This window comes from Lindgomyces ingoldianus (genome assembly GCF_010093535.1).
Source record: "Lindgomyces ingoldianus strain ATCC 200398 unplaced genomic scaffold BDR25scaffold_37, whole genome shotgun sequence".
In the NCBI taxonomy this organism is placed as follows: Eukaryota; Fungi; Ascomycota; class Dothideomycetes; order Pleosporales; family Lindgomycetaceae; genus Lindgomyces; species Lindgomyces ingoldianus.
The window spans coordinates 687,075-708,360 of NW_022985198.1; the positions used below are offsets into that span (position 1 = coordinate 687,075).

The 21,286-nt window shown below is 50.0% G+C and overlaps 7 protein-coding genes across 7 annotated transcripts; 1 reads left to right on the plus strand and 6 right to left on the minus strand.

Moving 5' to 3' along the window:
* Positions 1-905: 905 nt before the first annotated feature.
* BDR25DRAFT_360331 (uncharacterized protein) lies at positions 906-1,443 on the plus strand (the record flags this gene model as incomplete). The annotated part of the gene is made up of 4 exons (XM_033696235.1): positions 906-987; positions 1,020-1,074; positions 1,137-1,316; positions 1,365-1,443. The coding sequence occupies 4 exons, from the start codon at positions 906-908 to the stop codon at positions 1,441-1,443; spliced, it is 396 nt and encodes a 131-aa protein (XP_033542648.1).
* On the minus strand, positions 1,386-2,904 carry BDR25DRAFT_83078 (uncharacterized protein). The gene is made up of 3 exons (XM_033699123.1): positions 2,666-2,904; positions 1,689-2,619; positions 1,386-1,629 (listed from the first exon to the last, which is right to left on the minus strand). Exons 1-3 carry the CDS (start codon positions 2,758-2,760, stop codon positions 1,600-1,602), a joined length of 1,056 nt encoding a protein of 351 aa, XP_033542649.1. The 5' UTR covers positions 2,761-2,904; the 3' UTR covers positions 1,386-1,599.
* Positions 2,905-3,325: 421 nt separating this feature from the next.
* On the minus strand, positions 3,326-3,532 carry BDR25DRAFT_238907 (uncharacterized protein; the record flags this gene model as incomplete). Its single annotated transcript, XM_033685651.1, has 1 exon — positions 3,326-3,532. A coding segment is annotated over one exon (207 nt), but the record flags the coding sequence as incomplete, so codon positions are not given.
* A 740-nt stretch (positions 3,533-4,272) lies between these two features.
* On the minus strand, positions 4,273-5,208 carry BDR25DRAFT_294847 (uncharacterized protein). The gene is made up of 4 exons (XM_033688808.1): positions 4,987-5,208; positions 4,791-4,942; positions 4,548-4,740; positions 4,273-4,494 (listed from the first exon to the last, which is right to left on the minus strand). The coding sequence occupies exons 2-3, from the start codon at positions 4,904-4,906 to the stop codon at positions 4,572-4,574; spliced, it is 285 nt and encodes a 94-aa protein (XP_033542651.1). The 5' UTR covers positions 4,907-4,942; positions 4,987-5,208; the 3' UTR covers positions 4,273-4,494; positions 4,548-4,571.
* A 1,174-nt stretch (positions 5,209-6,382) lies between these two features.
* On the minus strand, positions 6,383-7,832 carry BDR25DRAFT_345962 (uncharacterized protein). The gene is made up of 2 exons (XM_033694102.1): positions 7,479-7,832; positions 6,383-7,347 (listed from the first exon to the last, which is right to left on the minus strand). The coding sequence occupies exons 1-2, from the start codon at positions 7,705-7,707 to the stop codon at positions 6,755-6,757; spliced, it is 822 nt and encodes a 273-aa protein (XP_033542652.1). The 5' UTR covers positions 7,708-7,832; the 3' UTR covers positions 6,383-6,754.
* A 2,579-nt stretch (positions 7,833-10,411) lies between these two features.
* BDR25DRAFT_318256 (uncharacterized protein) lies at positions 10,412-11,935 on the minus strand (the record flags this gene model as incomplete). Its single annotated transcript, XM_033691734.1, has 4 exons — positions 10,412-10,805; positions 10,858-10,872; positions 11,132-11,426; positions 11,476-11,935. 4 exons carry the CDS (start codon positions 11,933-11,935, stop codon positions 10,412-10,414), a joined length of 1,164 nt encoding a protein of 387 aa, XP_033542653.1.
* A 563-nt stretch (positions 11,936-12,498) lies between these two features.
* BDR25DRAFT_294849 (UCH-domain-containing protein) lies at positions 12,499-21,063 on the minus strand. The gene is made up of 6 exons (XM_033688809.1): positions 20,513-21,063; positions 18,964-20,459; positions 17,054-17,936; positions 16,055-16,996; positions 13,732-16,005; positions 12,499-13,682 (listed from the first exon to the last, which is right to left on the minus strand). The coding sequence occupies exons 1-6, from the start codon at positions 20,715-20,717 to the stop codon at positions 12,853-12,855; spliced, it is 6,630 nt and encodes a 2,209-aa protein (XP_033542654.1). The 5' UTR covers positions 20,718-21,063; the 3' UTR covers positions 12,499-12,852.
* Positions 21,064-21,286: the final 223 nt, after the last annotated feature.

Sequence of the window (21,286 nt, forward strand, 5' to 3'; positions counted from 1 at the left end):
TCGTGGAGCTTGCTCAGAAGCGCGTCACATCACAGGCTCTAAAGCGGTCGCAATCCCTCCCGACCCTGCTTCCCTGGAATCCCGCAGCAAGATCTGCAGGGCGTCGTATCTCTTATCGGGTCCCACAGCGGGCCAAAGACCAAGGGAAAATCTCTCGCCCGCCCAGGCCTGAGTGGGGGAGCATGGCAAGCATAGTCGAGAATTTACAACTTTAACATATGTAGCTTTGTAGGGCAGATGAGTTATGAGAGAAGTGGTGTATTGTGGGATGAGGGTCTGAGAAGCTACGTGGTTTGCTAAATAAATTTTATCAGCTGAAACCTGCACGGTCTGCCCTGACGCACGGAAATTGCCGTTCACCAGCACCACAAGCTGAAGCTCTAGAGCTACATATAAACAGAATCTAGGTCTAAATATTCAGTGGATCAGGAAGTTAATAACAAGGATTAATTTGAGCCTACTAGCTAGTCGCAGGAGCAAACATGAAGCCTAATAGCTCTGCCTCTGTAACCTAGTTTACATGAACAAGAGGTACAAGCAAGAGATTAAGAATCTTTTAAAAGAAGCGTTAATAGGTCTACGTACAGTATTAAGTCAATAATTAAGACGTTACGTAAAGAAGAAAGAAATGCAGAAAAGGCAACGCGGATATTAATAGAAGGTAGCTTAAGCGCGGCACGAAGCCCATGCGCAGGCACATAATTAGACAAAAAGAAAAGAAGGTTCTTCAGTGTTACTTGTAGATACTATAACTATACCCTCTCTTAAAGGTTAACTCTTATACACTGGCTTTATTTCTATTTAAGTTAGTTTACCTTAGGGGTAACGATACACAAGGCCTGCTTTGATTTTTAAAATTGACCTGATAGCATGTAGTTAATTACACAGCACCCATCTTTTGCGGAATGCGAACTATTTACAAGGACTTATCGCAATCGCAATTGGACCATAATAGCCAGATATGGACATACAGAGAGGCCCCACGAAGTCTTTCCTAGGCAACCCATTGAGATATATAGTAACATCGGAATACAAGAAGACCATCGCCCGCCTCTGGCAAACAGGTATTGGACCGTGGCGCTGTTACTCCTTCACGCCTTCTAATACCACAACGAGACATATCGCGGGAAATCCAGCCCCTTCACCCGTCACGTCTGTTTCGCAGATCTGAGCCCAGCCATGGTCTACGAAGTCATCCAGCCTGTCAGCGGACCTAGTATCTTCCAAGAATTGCTGGACAAGCACAATGTCACTCCAGTAATCCACCATGTCGCATATGATATGAATGGAATTCCCTTCCTAGATCGAATCAAGGAGTCTGGGAAGAGGATGTTTACAATGTTGCAGGGTGAGGGTTAGATGAGTAAGAACCATTTTGAATTCTTCAAGACTGAGGATGCTACCGGGACGCGTTTTGAGGCGTATGAGTTTCCGAATTATTAGGATTATCTACAACCGGAAAAGCGGTTTCCTCATCCTCCAGGAGAAAATGCGTGATTGAGTTTGTTGGCTTCCATGAAGGAATTTCCTGGGAAGGGTGTGGTTACCGCAAATATAGGGAAGCGGAACGGTTGAGTATATAAAAGGCCTTGAGCTTGATTATCCAGCCTGGTATATAGGAGCTTCTGTCTGTACATGGATCAGCAATCACTTATTAAACCAACCTTTCTGTATCTTTAGTCTCTTACCTTGTAGTACTTTGCCTTAATTGGCTCCTGCTCCGCCGCGTATCGCTGTGCAGCTTTAGCAACTGCTTCCCTCCTCTTCATCTTTTTCTCGGTAATCTGCAAAGCACGCCTTTGGCTCTCCGGAATACCAACCAGCCCCATTTCACCACGAACAGCGACACGGCGGTCGTTGCTGCGTGAGGGTCTACTTTGTTTTTTATCTGCCATCTCTTGATTTTCTCCTGCAGTAGTCCTCATCTCAGCTCTCTTGATTCTATATTGCGAATCTTTTGTCCTCGATTGTGCAAGTCCCGGTTTAGTACGAATCTGAGTAGCATCAGAGCGAGAATTGATAACAACCCCAGAAGGAAGCCTCATTTCTGTCCCAGATAGCTTGATTGCAGCACTCTTCGTACGCTCTACATCTTCGGTTTGGCCTTCATCCCCGCTATCGGAAAGCTCCCAAAAGTCAAGAAGCTCAGATTCTGCGTTCATCTTGATCATGCAATGGCCCTTATCTCGCATATGTGTCTGCACCCCATCCACAGTGCCTTTCTCTAGACCGCAATAGAGACATTCATTATATTCGAATATAATGATTGCAAGGTATCCAAGGAAAGATTCCATGTCTGATAATTGCTCTGGTGAGGGGATGAAAAGGCCATGTAGGGATGACATATGGTCTATATTCGCATTAAGAGTCGGCAAGTCTAGGTTGCAGAAGAGGCATTGCGTTGGAGGAATCTTCTTAGAGATCTTATATTCAGCCTCAGGTATATCTTCTGAAATGGAATCAGATTCGACTTCGGCATCGCATGAGGAGATTCGCTTTTTCCCTTTCTCATCGATGTCCTTCTGTCGAGGGATTATTTCCTGGCTCTTGGCTTCTGTATCATACTGTTCTTCCGATAATGCTGGTAATTCAGCTAAACGACGCCTTAGATTATGTACACTGCTACTGTTAGCCCCACACCATAATGCTTCGCGGTTATTCCTACTGCCAAGGCTGTCGCATATGCGAACGCTGAAGCTCGCTAGTTTTGAAAGTAATAGAGCAAGTATTGCAAGGAAACATAGGCAACTTCGAAGTCATTCTGAAATTGCTTCTTTTTCTGTTGGAAGATGTAGGAAGAGTGGAAGCCTGAATATAGATCGGTTAATGTGTAAATATGAAGGTGCCCCTGTGTAAGGTGCGAAGGCGCAGGGGTAATTACAGACAATGAGAACTTAGTTGATTAATTATAGTAAGCCAAAAAGGGCTTATATAGGCAGGAGAGTGGTAATTATACGAAGAATGACGAAGATCGTTGAAAGTCACATGATTGCTCGGCAACATCAAGTGTTAATCCGAATGAGGCGTAGCGCAATGTTGCCACACATGAGTCATAATTAGTCTACTTTGCTCATTCTCAATCATGCACTCTCACTCTGTCTGACTCCTAATAGGTCCTGCAATTCAGCACAGCTCTTCATGACTGAAGAGTAAACTCTAGACTTATAGTAAAAATTCGACTCGCGTCCGCTATACCCCCGTTGCATCATCCCTTCAAACACCAGCAGAGGGTGTTATCAACAGCTCATGGCTAATCACAAATGGCGGTGTTCTTGAGTAACCTAAAGCCACTTCGCCTACTGAGAGAATTTAGAGACAAGGCCTTTTAGTTCCAGTTTTGCGACTTGGGGGGGGTAAATGCGAGATTAGCCATTGCCGTCAGCGTGTCTGGGTGTTCATTCCTAAGTACCTTCTTTCTTATTCCCATCACTGACACCTCTAGGCCTTCAGGTTCTGCAAACTGTTCTTGATTCCACGGCACCGACCCCAGGTGACTAACGCTAGTGAGCGTGTCTGAGTGCTTAGGCCTAAGATTCTTCTCTCATCCTTCTAGTGCTCGCCGGTGGATTGCTTCTTCCTCGTCATACTTGCCCTAGCTCTTTAATACTGACCCAAGGCGGCTGGCGCTGGTGAGCGTGTTTAGGTGCCTAGGCCTAAGAACCTTCTCTCTTCTTTCTAGTGCTCGCTAGCTCAGCTTCTCCGCCGCGCCGTACTTCCCCTAGTACTGTAACATTAACACTAAAATGATGAAGTTCGCCAGTGTCCGGTTGTCGTCTAGCCCTAACATAAACTCCCTAGGTATCAGCGCCTTCATTGTATCGTTTGCGCTGACTTATAGCTTCCTTTCATCTACATATACCATTAGTGGCACAAATTGGCGTTTCGACCGCCGCCCCGTATTGTTGATTGGTGATAGCTAGACTTAGGTGTAGAACTGTACTAACGCATGCATCTTACGTATATTAGTCTTGGCCGTTACTGTGATAAGGGAGTACGACCGTAGGCTCTCAGAATCGTCGTCAGATATGGCTAAACGAAATTTGCTAAGTTATTACTACTGACTTTAATGCAGATTCGTCACGATACTTATCACCTGAATCCTAGTTTAAGATATTCCCTCGCTTCTTATAGTTAGCGCGAAACTCATTCAGATAGCCTCATATCATCATACGCGTTCGCTGATTTATGCATGGAGCAGCTTGAGTGATTGCAAGAGGGATGTAGTCGAGAGCATGAAGCAGCTCTATCCCTCCCTCTTTAGTCACTGTGGGTAGCAGCTTGTTACAAACCTATAGGAATTAGCCCCCATCTATGTCAAGAACGCCTCCGATATTCTTATAGCTTCTTTCCGGCCTTGCTGCCGCGTCGTTATTCCTAGACGTGATCAAAATAGATCCGTTGCGGGTTTGAGGGTTGAGGGGGATACGCCACCAGCGACACGGATGAGCTATTTGAAGGCCTATTGTGCTCTCGCTATTGAAATTGGGAGAAAGTCTCGACATCGTCAGCGTTATTGAGGATCATCGCCCGTCGTCCACTTGTCTCACCACATAACCAATCACTAACTAGCTTTAAAATATCGACCTTAGATTATTTCTCTCTGGAAGATTAAGGATGTCCCCAATTCCTCTATACGCTTCTTCGAACCGGAATTTAGCGCCAGCATGCACCCAGAATACGAATGTTTGCGGTGACTCATCGCGGATAGAATGGCAGTAGTGTATGGCAAGTTGTGACTTTCTTCTATATTATTAGAAGCGGCGCACAAAAGGTGAAGGGAGTTAAAATACCCTACGCCACCCAAACCTACAAGTGGTGCGCGAGCTCCTTGTCCAGCGGACCTATTATGGATCCACACTAGGATCTTGGGCCAATCCACGAAGTCGGGGTCTGGGGCGAACGTCATGGTGGAGAAGAGCTTCTGTTCTTGGAACAGATTAGTCTATGCGTGTTAGTACAGAGGTCCGAACCTTGTTATATACATACCGTGCATTGACAGAGAGCCAAAGTTGAAGTTGCTATCCATCCGCCGTGGTATGTAAGCCGGGGATGACGATGCAATCATCGATCTGGCCATAGACATCGCTCGCGTTCTTTATTCTAATGATCGGGTGCAAGGTGGGACTCAGGGTGATGGAAGAAGAGAGTGAGGAAAGGCTGTACAGCAGTAGCACCCGTCATCTTGGCTAGGCACTGAGGGACAGCCGAATGATGCGCTGCTATCGGCATGTTTCGAAATGTCCAATAGCCGTCGATTTGGCTGTGCGCGGAGAAACATAGATCCTGCTCTACCGCTATTTTTAGATCGCATTTTTCTTCCTCTAGGGATCCATCAACTCTTCCCTGGCTCTCACTCTGGAAGAGTCTTAGCACTGGCTGTTTCGCGACACATTCGTGACATGACGCTTAGAGGATCCCCGATACAAGTTGAAATGACTGCTTCTTCTTTCGTTGCACGCTTTGCTTGTGCAGCTTCCGCTTAGCTGCCTATGCCAGCTACCTAAATTTCTTAGTCATCAGCCATCTGCAGACCGCTGATGAACCACCTGGACAACAGAATCATCCTCTCCTGCCACCACATAAGCCAAATTCGGCGCGAAGATCTAAAGCCCATACCCCTGGAAATCAAAATCAGGATGCCCTTCACCGCCAAGTCAGCTCCAAAGCTTGGCAAAGCTTGAACCTAGCATTTATGAGGGATTTTTTCGTGCCAAGGGCGCTTGTTAAAGCTTGGTGAGGCTTAGTGTTGCCGGGAACCCTGGCACTTCCTCAACCACAAGGACAGCTGGGAGGGTCTGATTGCGCGGCTTACCCGCTCGCCGAGGAAACGGCCAATGGTATGGTGCTGGAATGCTTCACAGCGGGGGCTGAGGTGGCTCAGCTGGAGTTCCGTTGATTGACTTGGATTGAAATGGTATTAGCGATGCGATTTTTGATGCAAGAGTGTGGCGACGGTGGGGTGCAAGGCTGCGCATGGAGGGAAGTTGGCCAATTGCGAGGGAATTGTTAGCACGCCCTGATATGCGGGTTTCACAGAGCAAACAGAGAATGCAGACCGGCGACAGGTAGGCGAATGAGTGAGGATTACGAAGGAGGATGCTGCAGTGCATGACGAAGGTGATGGTTTCTTGATTGGTAGGCTTAGGTGGAGGGTGGTGAGGAGCTGATGGCTCTGGCCGCAGATAAAGGACGGCTGCCCACGCCTGTTAGCACTCTCCTTTCTTTCCTCCATCCAACATCCACTCTTCCATTGCGTAGCTTTCGGCGGACTCTGATCAATTTCGGCCTTCAGCCTCTATTTCACTCCCTTTCGTCGAGCTTCAATCCCGTAAGTCTCATTCCATACGCATTTGGAAGGTAGGAACTCATATCTCCTAGGCCTAAAGGAGTCAATCGAACCCATCTCCTTCATCATGCCTGGCAGCACCACCTCTTCGATCTCCTCCATCCTCAAGCCCAAGCCGATCAAGACCTCCTGTGGTGAAGAGTGCGACTGCTGCGGCTGCGACGAGTCCTGCTGGTGCGTCGTTATGTAACCGGGAAACATCCTAAATACCGACGGAGATAGTGATGGGAGGTGTGTAGGATAGGTTCGGAAGCGCAAGAGAGGCTTGCCTAGGAGTCCGATGCTATGCCATTCAATCGAGTCATCCAAAACAATTTCCATCTCGTTCACTTTAAGTCCAAGCTCGCCTTGTTCGGCTAAATTAACAATTACGCTTCTAAAACCTTTGATATGAAATCTTGCACTACTTCATTTCCTTTCCGTATGGTTTCCCTCCAACTCAACTGGAACCTCCCTTCCATATATCTCTGTCGCTGGCGCCCCGTTCGCGCTGTACTTCACGCTCGGTCCAGTCATCATTTCTCGTCTCGGTAGCCCCTCCTCTAACTCTGCCCCCCCATACCCTTCTTGCCCTCCTCTATTTGCATCCCGTGCGTTCTTCTTATTTTTAGCAAGCTTGAGAAGTAATAATGCAACTGCGCATAAAAGCCCTATGAATACCAATCCGCCTAGCACTCCTCCCGCAATTGCTCCCACATTCGTCTTCTTCTTTGCATTGGGTTCACTTGTCGAGCTCGACGACTGGGCAGATGCCGTGGTAGAAGACGGTGTAGACGTAGACGTAGACGGCGCAGTTGCAGAAGAGGAAGCGGAGGATGATTGTTCGTTACCTGTGAGAAGAATGAAGCCTCGGCTCGGGGACTCGTTATCGGTGGACGTAAACAGAGGCGGATTAGAGTGTGGCTTAAACCGTAATACGAATTGCGGATCGGTTTTCACAACGTCATTGCTAACGTTGACTTTCCAGTCCAGGCTACCGGATGAATCGAACGTCACATTCGCTGTTCCGATTCGTCAGCAAAAGTCTCCATTTGTATTTCAGGTCTCGTCCAATCGAATCATTGGAATTGTTGGGTTCTTCATGCGACCCGACCTGACCGATAAAAATAGGCAAGAAACAAAATCGACTTACAAAGAAGCAATAGCGAATACGAATCCGATCGAAACCAAGAGATCCATAGATCCGTGACACCAGGATCGTCGCGAACTCCATGCCATCCTTCCTGCCATGCGATTTTCATTGTATCCCCAACCGCCCAATGTTCGCTGAGATCCGTAACATTTGGATCTGGAACTGTGAATTGGAATTGTGCTGAAGCAAGGCTGACATAATAGCCTAATGTGAGGAAATTGGATCGCATCGTAGGTGCATGTGTTGGTGTTCGTCCAGAATCGCAACAGACACAGTTCGCGACGGCTTGTATATCAAGTTTTGAGGGGAAGAAGTGTGCTGAGAATGAGGGAAAGCTTCAGAGTTAGTTCAAGGATTACCCGCCCTTTTGAGTTGCTGTCAGATCGTGTTTCGCGATTTTGAGGGATGAGGCAGTGTCAAAGAGGCGTTGGGGGCTAATATGATGTTCCTTCATTGGCTTACGGATCCGAAATTTTCATCAGCAAAGGAGAGAGTTTGATTGCGCCTTGTTCTGGAAAATCTCACGCGCAGTCGAGGGTTACGGAACATTAATAAGAAGAGTAATAAGAGCATGCGGGCACGTTCTCTTCCACTGTTACCAATGGGGACGCGATCTAATCTTAAGGAAATGAGTTAGGATTTGTGTGATTGCCCTGCTCTCTGTAGCCGCAACAGGAACTTCGGATTTGATTTTCATTTGCATTCGTGGCATCGTTCAATCCTTCTGAGCACGACCCGCAGCAATTCGTGCACGGATCAGGAAAATATGCTAACCGAAACGGCTAGTGTATTCGAACAAGTTTCAATTTCAGGCAGCAGGTCGACTTAAGACGAAGAGGGTTTTCTGATAGCCTCCTGTACTGCTTTAGAAACGAGTGTTTGCTCATTAAAGAAGGACCTAGCACCTTGCTTATCCATCTACGGAGTATCTCTACCCGCGACCTACACCCACCCACCTCCACCAGCCATTCTGAGCTTTCCTTGCCCACGTTATCAAACATTCTGAACTTCAATACCCACTGTGCGCTGATTGAGTCCATGTTCTTTGTCTTTCGAAGTACCAAAATTAACACTGTAATAATAACTGGGATTCCTACGAACATCAATCCGCCCAATATAACCCCGATTGTCGCGCCTACGTTTAACCTCGACTTCGCCTTGCCGATACTGGACTAGGTATTGACGCAATCGAATTACGGGATGAGGAAGTCGAGTTCCAGTTCGAAGACACCGGGGACGAAGACATTGAAATCAATGATGAAGCAAACGAAGGAACAATAACTGACGCCTCCGACATAGCATAAAGATAAAATCTACCCCTGGACGACTCATTCTTTGAACCTGTGTGTATCGGTAGGTTTAAATTTGAATACGCTTTAAATCTCAGCGCATCAGTTTGGACCATGTGGTTACTAATGTTGACTGTCCAGGCCCGAGCGCCTGTCATTTCCGTCGTTATGTTGGCTTCCCAATCACCCCGGTCACGGAGAGTAATATTAGGGCGAACTATTTAGGCACTTACAAAGAATAACTGAGCAAAAGAATTAGATCGGAACTAAGCGATCCACAGATTACAGATCGGCGGTACCGTGACACCACCCCACTATCCTTTCAGCCACGCTATGTTCATCGTGTCTGCAACGGTCTATTGCTCAGAAGAGTCGCTTAACCTACCATCCAGAACTGTAAATTGGTTGTATTGGCCGACTGCTCTTGCTGTGTGGCTGCGAGAGACAATCCGGAACAGGAAGGATGATAGCATCGTAATTTAGTTGCTTTTCAAGAGACGCACCATAGAATTTGTGCTTTCCCCTATCTGCAAGAGAAACATCAAGGCAAAAGCATATTCGGCAAGACGAAGGCAGAAAGTTCAAGGAATGATGAGAGTGGTGTGAATCACTTTTCACATTTAGTCAGGCTTTCTGTACAGGTTGCGCAAGGCTGGATCCCATGCAGGGGCTGATTTTTCCCAATCTTCTGTCCCTCCCACTAATAATCACTGCGGTCCTCTTATCTAATATCTCATGATATTTCACCCCGTTGGAAAGGTATGTCTGGTGCCGTACAAAGCCGCCGCCGCTGCATGATGGCGACAATGAGGACAAAAACGCGCAGAGCCTTCTCACTCCATTTCCGGGTGGCCTCCCCAGCCGGAAAATGACGGCCCAATGTCCCAGTATGCTCCTCAGCGAAACTTACGTTGTCCGGATGTCTAAATGAAACCATACGTCTCATTCCTGTTTTTCTAGTCTCTCATCAGCGCGAAACGATGTCGAGAGTCGTTGAGCCGGATGAGGAAGATATATGTCTGCTGATTACCTCTCGAGATCTCATTGCATTTCCCAGATGGCACGTTGCTCTTCAAAGTCTTGCAGAGCACGGGGAAATACAGACCGTAGACATCTTAGAGGTTGGTCAGCATGCCTGGTTTCTTAAAATACCATAAGAGGTTGAGTTTACCGTTCTTCTCTATGCACATATTGGAGGACGCATTGCCAATAGTTCTCTCAAATTGAATAGAAAGTCATCGCATTCAAAAAGAACCGGAATAATTTTGATGCAGCTGCACACCCCAAAGACGCGCTCGCATGGGTCCGTCCATGTCCCGCAATGGGTTGGCTGATCTCTTTTTGATGGCCGCCTATTTCGGATTAGTTGACTCCAAGCACCTTCGCACATGCCGATCGAGGTTGTCTTTCCTAGTGAACCGTTTCTCTGGAGAATTGCACTTTGGATTCGGGCATCTAAGGATAGTGCCGTTAAAGCCTAAGATCTCTTGATGTAAAGATCGTTTGTGGCGTTCGAGGTCGGCGTTTAGACTGAAGGCTTTTTGGCAACTTTCGACGGGGCAGACGTAGCGTCGACGGTGTTTGCGATTGATATGCTTACTTTTCGCTTATTAGACGCGGTAAGAACGGGTGACGAACTGCAACTTACTTTCGTTGACCGGAGGTTCGGAATTTGAGGGTACACTCTGTACAACTGTATGAAACCCCAGAAGCATCTAGAGGAGTGCTCGATGGAGTTGTCAGATTTGTTATCGCCGTACCGGGCGTGCTATTATGCGAAGATGAATTCGGTGTAGATCGAGAGTCAGGGCTAGAGTCCATGTCTCCAGGACTAAGACGAGGGCTAGGACATGTAGTAGATACAGAAGCATTAGATTCAGGGCCTGGAGTGTAATCCATTGCTTCTAAAGCATCTGTGGGCATATTCGAGAGATATTCTACTATTGATGACGAGTCCGCGGGCATTAAACCCGTTAATACCAACAAATCTGTGCTTGGGTCCCCGAAGCAGGGTTGCTCTGGATTCTCGACAAATTTGCTAGTTGCGGGTCAGGTACTTGCCATTAAAATCGAGTGGTTCGTTAACGTACCTATTCCGCTCTATCCTAGACAAATTTATATCGTGATATGAGCTCGAGAGTCTTACGGTAGTCGCTGGTGTACCTCCACCAGCTACAGATGCAGGCTCTGATCCAAACTCACCTTCCGACTCGTCAGCCGCCAATGTTGCACTTTCATTAAGCACCAGAAATGATTTGGTATCGCTTTTTTTTGGAGGAGGAACTCTCTGGGATCGTGGTTGATAGATGATTGGAAAGATGATATGATGGACGTGACGGCCCCGCTGCAGAGCCTCCGACGGACTCTTCATGATCGTAGCCTCGCCTTAAAATCGAGGTACTCTCGACGATTCCCTCAGGAGGCTCCAAGTAAGGGCTTCTCGAATATAACGGAAGGGACGTTGGAGAGCGAGTGGGGTCGCACATGTGCGCGTATATAACAGGGTTCGGGCCATATTCAACATCCGAGGGTTTGAAAGTCCTAACAGGTGTTTTTATCGTTGTTGTGGGTGTTTTTATGGTTTCATTTAGGCACCGGACGACGTTGATATCCACAGGGAGGAATGCAGGAGTCGCTACAAGCCCCGGCCGTTCATTATCTGATTTAAACTTAGCCTCAGAAAATTCAACAAAACGGAAGTCTCTTACAGGATTGGGGGGGAGAATTCCTAAGGTAATCATTCTTATCAATTCCCACAATTCTGTCTGGCGTGATAGGCGTTGGATTATGACTTCTTGGAAGTGGATAGTCACCAGGCAACTCAGCAATTTGCCTCTGCCTCGTCCATCCCGGAACTTGTGGGAAAGTTTCAGGGACAAGTGATGTAAGATCGGTAGGTTCAGCTTTCCGGGCATCATATTCTCTTTTCTCCACCTTTCGACAACGCAGAACAAGACAAATTAGGACAACGATAGCTGCCAAACCTATAACGCCTCCAGCAACGATCCCCCCCACAGCACTCCCTGACAAGCTAGCGGACACAGCAATAGGGGAGCGCGTTGTCGTTGCACTGGAAGTAGTTGAGCTTTGTGTTGTGGATTGAGGGATTGTCGACGTTGATATTGTTGTCTGTGCTGCCCGCAGCGCAACAGAGATTGTGTGCTTCATTATGAGCGAAGCTTAGATCATCTGAAATCGCTTGTATCGCAAGCATTTGGGATGAATATCATTGAGTCTGGAGTGTGGAGGAGGCTGGCCATAAATGCGATGTTACCTAGCTGGACTTTGAAGGGCTGAGGCATACCAACGCCGCCTGCAACTCGGATTGGTGGGGCGATCACAGCTCTTCCACCTGACGCCACTGATGAACCACCTGAACTTGAGTATTTAATAAACTGTTGATGAGCGCTCAATCTTGAAGAAGGCAATGGGTATGCCTGTCAAAGGGCGATATTCCAGACTCGATTGCCTGCAATACGCTTGGACCTATGATGTTGCTACCGCCATGTGATTGAAGACGATTTAAGGTTCCTACTTTCTAGTCTTCTAAGGTTGGCGTGGACACGACGGCTCCTAGGTAGGTTAACCATTAAGGACCCGGATAAAACAAAGCCAGTCACCTCATCTACTTACCTACACCCACCACACCGCCAACTTCAATCACAATTTCAATCACACTCACAAGGAGCACACAACCCAAGCTCAGATAAACACAATACGATTGAACTCCTACCAATGCAATCACCAACGCCCAAATCACACCACGTACCTTCCACCCTCTACCCGTCTTTTCAAATCTGTATATATAGCCCATCCCTTATCTCTCACCACCACCTCCTATCTAGTCTAATGAGAAAGCCGAGCTAAGATGCTCTGAGCATGCATGAAGAATAGAGAGTACAAAGAGTGCAAAAGAAAAGTTGAGAGAGAGATACTTCTCAAAAGGGCATCCATCCTATAGTCTGGACTACCGATGCAAAAGAGTACCCATGCATGCAACCAAGCTTACCTACACCGTCTAATCACACTCAACACATTCATCAAGCCCCAGGTGTCAGGCCAGACATCACTACTCTAACCTCCGACTAATCCATCTTAGCATGTCCCTGTCCCTCATCATCATCCAGTAAGACATCTGCCACCTGATCATCCACGGTATCTCTCGCTTCAATCCCCACCTCCATCAAACCTGGGGCGTCTACTTCCTCTAATAACGGTGTACTATCTCTCGCCCTAATCCCCTCCCCAATCCCCTCCTCAATCTCATCGCCAAAATCCTCCAACATACGCTGATCCAGTTCATCCCCAGTTCTCGACCCCATATTCGGCGCAGCTGACGCCGCATCCTCGTCATACACCTCCTCGTCATCGCCCACATCCACCTGTTCTACGCCAGAGTTATCTACACCTCCGAAGCCCCAGCCAGGGCTGGGGTAGAGATGATCATACGTGCTTGCGATATTGACGGCACAACGGCCATAGCCTTCATCATCATCCGCATAGCCCTCATCGTATGGCGGAGGTTGTTCTTGTTCTTGCTCTTGTTCCGCATCATGCATGACCTCATCGTCCGCCATTCCGACTCCTGCTCCTCTCGATGCTTGATTCCCTGCTGAAGTTGAACCACCGCCTCTCAGCAGGGCTCCCGCTGCGGCTCCGTTGAAAGCGCTCGACGACCCATCGCGGGACGAGTCGCCGAGGCGCAATCCGTTTCCCGCCGGAGAGCGTGATGGGTTGCGGCTATTGGTGGCGTCTGAGTCGTCAGCTTCTTCAGAGTCGGGGTTCATGACTGCGTTGACGATTTCTTGGATGTAGGGGGGCCCTAAAGGGCCGGACGAGCGGCGGCGGTAGAAGAGTAGGTAAGCGTTGGATGTTACGACGGACTGGGGATCCTTGACCATGTTTACAGAGGAATCTGGAAGTGATTAATATACATCTTATGAATAGAGATGAAGGAAACAAACCATTGTAGTTGTACCACTTCTTGTCAAAGAAATTCTGTGCATATGCCGTGTAATGGCCTCCCCCCAGTCCACCGAAATGATTGTCGACGGCGAACAGGTCGTACAGTAGCGCTTTCCCTTCGGGCAAGCCAAATTTACCGCTCAAATCTAGTCCTTCAATTGGAAAATCGATCAGGGCTTCGATCTTATCACGGAAAGTACGATGAGCACTGAAACGCTTCAGGTGAACGACCAGGATATCTGGAGCAGTCCAAATCTCAAGAGTCTTTGTGGCGCGTCGGAATTCCTTGCATCGATTGCAGAACCATGCATTATCCTCAGACAAGACCTCGCTCTTCGATGTTTCTGCAAAGCACTCTTCAAGAGTGATACCATGCTTCTTTCGAGCAGCGCGTCTGACCTTCTTTGCTTGCAGCTCTGGGTCTTTAAGCGTCTCAATGAACTTGAGAGTATCCATTCCCCGGACATCTTGTTCATTGGTGCCGTCAAATAGCGCATCGTAGGCGTCTGAATTCCACTCAAGGACGATAGCTTCACCAAGACGGAGCAATGACTCATCATCGTCTGATTCGGGCTCGGAGAAGGACTGTGACGGCTGTTCTAAGAATCGATCTTTACCTTTCTTGGAATAAGTTTTCGCGGCCTTTTTATTCTTCCGACTGTTCTTCTTGCTGTTCTTTTGTCGGCCACCACGGTTAAAACTTGCAGACGGTGTTTCGATGGACTGCATCTCTTCCTCACTACTTTGGTCCGCGACCTGGAGGGAATTCTGAGCGTTGAACGAGAATTCCGCATTGTCTTCAGTCTCCTCGCTGGACGAAGGGTTGCTATTCTCCTCGAGTGATTGCACCGAAGATTGGCGAGAGGGTCGTTGGCGGACACGTGCTGCGATCTCTTCATACGCCTTATTATGATCAACAGAGTTCCAACCGGTCGGTACCATCTCCTTTCCAGAGCGAGTATGCTTCATTGTAAACATGGCTCGGAACTCGGGAGGGATGAACCCTCCTGGTTGAAGTACCTCAGGAAGCTGATCCTGTGTTCCGGTGCTCGATTCACTCATGGGATGGTTAGCGGAGGCTTCGGCGGGCTCAGTCATGGTAACCTCAACCATATCCTCGCCCTCAACGGAGCCATCCTGAACACAAGGATCGCCGTTGGGTGAAGCATCCTCCTCGGTAGTTAGGACTGTATCTGAGCCGGCCCGAGACTGATCGAGCGAAGCATAACTTCCATTGTACTCTGCCAAGATCGGTCGAGTGGTCATCTGCGCAACTTTGGCAATGACTTTCCTTAGAATAGTGTCATAGTCTTTGGCCTCCTCGCGGTTAACGACAATGTAGGAAGGCCACAGGACGAGACTGAATTGTTGGGGTCGGTATGAAGTCATGCCCTGGGCTCGATGGAAAACTGGAACGAGCATTCTATCCGCAAGTGGTGACCCCGAATTTGGAATGTCCTCCTCCGAAGATGCGGTCGGGAATATCATGGAACGATACTTGTGGGGCTTCTTCGGTGGTGGCCAGTTGGTCGGTACGCTATCAAGCTCAAAGAAGAAGATATCGTCGCGCGTGCCAATGTTGCATTCTGCGATGGATTTGTTGTTGTCTAGCACCCGGTAGAATTTGTGACTGTAAACCTCGGCGCCCATCAGACGGTTCCACTTGGTGCCAGGGAAGCGTTTCGAAATGTACTCTTTTAAGGTTTTGATTGTACCGTTCTTATCAATGTCAACTTCGATGTTGACCATGGGGCCGTAGAGCGGAACGAAGGTAATGGTATGTTGCCAAGTTTGCTCAATTGGTAATTGAAGAGTGAGGAGGCTATAAGGGTCGAAGGTAATGCTGACTTTGTCGCAGTCCGGGCAGACCATAGTGTTCTTGTAAAAACCATTGAACAGGTCCATTGCAACAGAGTCATTGCGAGAATGGTGAATCTCCCTAAACTTCTCGCCCAAGGCCTTTATGGCTTCAGGGTCATGGACTGTCTTGTCGTCCGATTCAGGGTTCTCAGTATACGGCTTCTCCTTCACCCGGTTGAGGTCTTCGTGCAACCCATCAACCAAGAAGCTGAGGAATTCTTGAGAGTCCTGTTGTCCATACCCGGAGAACAATGGCTGAGCTCGACCAAGTGTCAACTTGAAGTTTTTGGGAGAGAATGAGGAAACGGCAGATTCATCGTAAATAGATGCTAGGAGACCAGCATATGACTTTGCGATAGTACCGGCATGCCCGAGAGGATTCTCTGCATTGAGATCGTGTTTGTAGTTACCCTCTGCCAAATTATCAGCCACTTTACTTCATTTCTTTGTGTAGTAACTTACGCAAAAAGTACCACGACAGTTCTTCCACGCTACGAATGCATTGTAACGCAGAATTCATGTAGCAGGTGTTCCCCAGGTTAGTCAAGCCGACGGTACCCCTCGTCTTCCCACTTCGAGTCCTCCCTCTCGTCATCGGACCCGATAGGGCTGGACTATTTCGGCCACTGTTGCTATTGCTTTGCTGGGTCTTGTTGCCCTTACCGCCAGTTTTGTTCTTGTTGCCAACCTTTCTTGACGTCTCTGAAGCGAAAGCTCCCTTTTCATCTTCCTCAAGAATGAGGACCTGATCCTCTGCAAGGCCGACCACACCGAGCGTCAGATGACCATTGTATTTCTCGTTAGCAGTTTCGTCTTTACTGCTCACCATTTCGCGCTCTGTACCTTCGGCAAGCTCGTTAAAGCTGGCAAGATCGATAAGAAGAGGAGGCGTTAGCCTCTGCGGTGGTGACGCTACTGGAGAGCCGTTCCGGGGTGAGGAGTCGGGAGTCAACATGCCAGATGGTTGTTGTGGCTCTGGCCCTGTAGGGCCAGGTGTATTCAGAACTCTCCATACTTGGACTTTGCGTTTCATGTCAACGCCCGCAGCCTGTTTGGCAGCCTTCAGAAACTGCATGTAACTGTCACTCCTACTTGCAACTACCTTTGGGCTCCGTTTTTTTGAGTCGGCCAGAGTCTGGGCATCGGTTGTTGATCGACGCAGCTTACGAATGGTGAAGATTGGAGGATATACTTCGTATTGCAGGTTTTCCTGGAATTCTCCGACGGCAGTGTTATGGACATACCGCCGGATGACTGGATTACCTTCCTTGAGACCATACCAGCCCATGATTAACTCCCAGGCTTCGGCTGGGAGAATCTCGAAGTTATGGCCCATGGTGAGTCCTGGGCGTAGCGGCACAAATTCGTCACCATTCTGGTCAGCCAATTCCTCGGGCAAAGCAGCTTTCGGCTTGCAGTCAGTATTTATTAATGGGCTTATGTGCGTCGGATTGGACCGACCTGTGTCAAGAAGATCTGAACTGTCAACAGGTCCAATGTCTCCTTCCCTGGCAGACTTTGGAAACTCTTCCGTTTTGCTGATATGCTCCGAGGTCCGGGCCCAGACTCGCCCCAACCACTGATCGGAAACAACATAACCTTCCTGGCCCTCCTGAAGCGGCTTGTAACAGATTGCGGAGACCCTCGTAACTTGTTCATCGAGACTAGGTAGATGCCCGGACGCGGGGGTAGTGCCGGAGAGACTTGTTGCCGTGGACTCGGGGTTGGAGGCAGTGTTTGATTCGGAGCTCGACAGGCTCTCGCCATTGGCAGCAGCGTCCACCATGTCGACTGAGGTCGCCCGCATGCCCCGCTGAGCGGCGGCGGGGAGGGGCTTCGTAGGTCGGGGACTGCCCTGGCCGCTGCCTCGGCGCGTGCTCGGCGTGAGGCTGTCCACGTCCATCTTCTCCTTCCCGGTGTCGTCCATATCGGAGTGCAGGCGCTTGGCAGGGGACGACGACCGGGGCGGCGGCCGGGACAGCGGTTGCTCTGACAGGCTGTTCGCACGGGGGGCAGTATCTGAGTCTTGGGCCATGGTGCCGCAGTGCTCGCGGCTCTCGAGCGTTAGGTTGGCGTAGGCTTCGCTTGGAGAACTAGCCGCGCTGGCGTTGATGTCTCGAGCAAGACTCCCAGAGTCTTGGGTCGCTTCGAAGACTTCGTCGTGCATGTGCGGTGGGAGGTAGCGCGGCGGAGACGCTGAAGCTCTGAGGCTGGTGGAGGAGGGGGGCAGCGGGGACGAGCGTGGGGATCTTAACCCACTGCCCTCATGCGGTGAATGCGAATGCGGTGCAGCGCTGGGATCGTTGGTAGGCTCGCTGGAGGGGGTGGTGGTCACGATCCTCCGCTTCTTTGTGGACGCCGTCGTGAATCTCTGGGGCCTGCAACCTGTGGAGCCGATGGAGCTCCCAGGGCAGACTGTAAGGCAGCCGTTGAAGGAAAACGCGTGACTGCACCCGCGGACAGCTGGCTGCTACTTCGAAAAATGGGGCAGGAAGGCGGTGCGCCTGTGCAGCAGCAACAATGGACCCGAGGAGGGGAAGAGGGCTGTGGGATGTGAGAAAAAGCGCTGTGACATTGACTGGTCGTCCGCTTCTTGGAGTTGGCCGTCGCCCTGCAAAATCAAGCGAATGGGTCCGGGGTCTTGGCGCTGACAGCCGCTCACAGGGCCGGAATGCTTTCAGGTGAACAGATGAACGTGACAGCAGCGAGAACGCAGTGGAAGGCGTGAGTGCAAGTGAATGTACTCCGGCTGCCAGTGTGGGTGTTGCTGGTGCTGGACGTCAGCCTGGCTGGATGCAAACCAGGGGAGGCACCAACTTGCTTGGCGGCCCTGCACTGCACAGGCACAGGGTGAATGACAGGAGCCTCACCGCATCGCCACTTCAGCTGGACAATCTTACGCGTGCGGCGCGTCTGCCTCGAACCAATACTTCCTTCTGACTCTCTCAACATCTGTAAACACTAATATTTCCAGTCGCGTCGGGGAGGGGGCCGTTCAGATAGGATAGGCAAGCACGTGAAGCTGCCCACGGAGAGCACGTTGCACAGTGCCCACCAATTCTGTTCGTACGTCTTTAACTATGTAAAACTATCTATGGTGGTATGGACTAAGCATGTTGCGAATCACACGGCAGCTTTCCCGCTGCCTGGTATCAAACGTGGTTGTTCCCACAGGTGCCAGCTAGCTGTGCCAGGGTGGTCTCCATCACCAAATCCCTAGCCCAAAGATATCATCATCAGGTCCTGCTCGTGAAAAATTGATAATACAATGAAGAAAGAGGCAGCCATGGCCACCTCTGGCTGTTGCTCCCAGCTAGCATTCACTTTGGCCTTCCGTTGTTCAACCACGCAAACGCAGAAGCACCACCAACAGGGTTAGCGGATCGCGTCTTCGTCAACATAGGCGGAGCTTCCTTCCCCTTCTCCCCAGATGCCGACCTCTTCAACTGCGGTTCGCCTGCCTCGCTTCCGCCCGCGTTACTTGTCCTACGGCGGCCTTCGTCAAAGAAGCGGGACTGGCCAGCCGCAGCTGGGGACGAAGCTTGCGAAACGCTACTCGAAAGCGTGCGGGTACCAGATTTGGCCGTGGGCTTCAACACTTTAATGCCCGCGTTCTGGCGTTGGTACGTGGAACTTGTGGGTTTACCCACGTTGGCCCAGTCCATGGTGCCGGGCTTCTCAGTGTCACGTCGCCAGTTACTCCAAATAGCTGGAGATGTGCGCGGGGCAGCGCTAGCTGGACTAGATTCCGCCCCTTCCTTCGGCTCGGTACGAATTGTGGAAAGGCCCAGAAAGGGGCGCTGCTCCATACTTTGACGTCCAGTTGATCCACCATCCTCAGAATTTGCGATTCCAGTTAAACCACTAGTTTTCGATGCGCTAGTTACTGAGAGTTCGAGCGTAGAGCTTGCCACAGAGCCCTCACCCACTGTGCCCACCTCGGATGGGGCAGATGATGACTTCTGAGGGGGTTGCTCCTGCTTCAATGAACTCAGGGGCCCACTCGTGACGTAAAGAGACTTGAAAGTTCGTTCGTCTTCCGGGCGAACCAGGGGGATCTGCAGTTTGCTCCGGTCATCATCGTAAAGGGTGAGATGATTGGTTGAAAAGAGAATGTCGCCGTTGTGTGCCCGCAACAAGTCGCTCCCTAGAAAAATCTGAATAGCTTTCGATTCCGGGTTGTCTTCATCTCTCTCAATGACAGTAAAGTCGACGCTCAACAAAGGGAGTTGAGGCGCCGGGCTACTCGAACGAGACGATGCTGAAACTGGAACAGCCTCCGGCAAGTAGACAGAAAGCTTGATCTTCCTGTTTCCATTGTTGTTTTTGGTAATTTGGTCCTCGAAGCCAAGGCTGTTGATGAGACGAAGGTCCAAATACGAAGCATAAGAGCCACTACAGACAGCAGCATACAAAAGAGAGTCGTGCTTGAAGTTAGTATTGAGCCAGCACCTGATGATAGCAGGAACTGAGCCAAGAATGAAAAGCCCAGGAGCTAGCCCAGGGGGTTCCAGTGGAGTATTGAGCCCGAAGCCTGTCAAACTATTTGCTCGTCCGGACGTTGCCGAATGCACGGAATGGCCTGCTGAACTTTGACGTCCATCGGACTTGTGTGAATAGCTCCTCTCACTCATGAGATGGCCTCCCATGCCGCTTCCTGTTCGGGGAATCAGATCCAGAGACGACCTGGAAGCATGCGCCCAGTGACCATGGTTGGCAGTTTCGTCAAACCGAACGCTGTTCGCGCGGGACGTAGTTCCAATACGGCGGGGTTCATCGTCGGTATCCAACTGAAGATTGCCGATGAGATTGCTTGAATGGTCGTCGAAGTTGGAGAAGTGCTCTGCAGTCGGCTGTTGCAGTGGAACTGAGGCCAGTCAGCTAAACGAAAAGAGCTGGACTTGGGATGGAGCATCGCACCTTGCTGCGGAGTTCCGCCCAGAACAGAGGGGAAAGGGGAAGAAGTACCCCAGACATTTTTCAGCCGTGAGTCTTCCTCCTGCCTCCGTTCCAGTCGCGAGACACGATCGGCAAGCTCAGCTTGGCTCTGTTGGACGCGGAGCATCTCGCTTTGGAAACGCCACAAGTCGTCGCGGGGAGTAAATGCAACGCTCTCTGGATCCATCACAGAGAGCCAAGCATCCCTTGCTTATCCGGAGCGAAGAGACGGCGCTGCCTTTCTCCACAAGCCCAGAGCGGGCAGGCTCTCCTCCGTCACCAAGTCCCAGACGCACGGCCGAGCCGTCGACTACCGCGAGGCTTACGCCTGTTGCTCTTCAGTGCACAACGTCAATGTCTCGGATTGACCGCGGTGCGGACATCTGTTGGTTCAGGGATATAGGCTAGGTCGCGGAAGCGGGGGGAGCGCACTGGTGGTCGGGAGAAGGACAAGCGCGCGCGCAAGTAGAATTTGGGCTCAAGTCGCGAACAACGTGAGATTACAAGACAGCGGGAGGGCAGTCGTCAACGGGGTCCGGGGGGAAGGGAAGGGGGGAGAAGAGGGGGAGGGCGATTTGAATCTAAATTTGGCGGCCTTGGTCGCGGTCGGCGGTCGTCTAATATAAGAAGGTAGAAGGGGGAAGCGGGAGGACGGGTATCACAAGGTGTCTAGAAGAGTGGGTGACGAGCAAAGTAGTGTTGTTGAGTCACAGAGTCACGAAGGTTGCCTGCAGCGTGGAAGAGGACTGGGATACT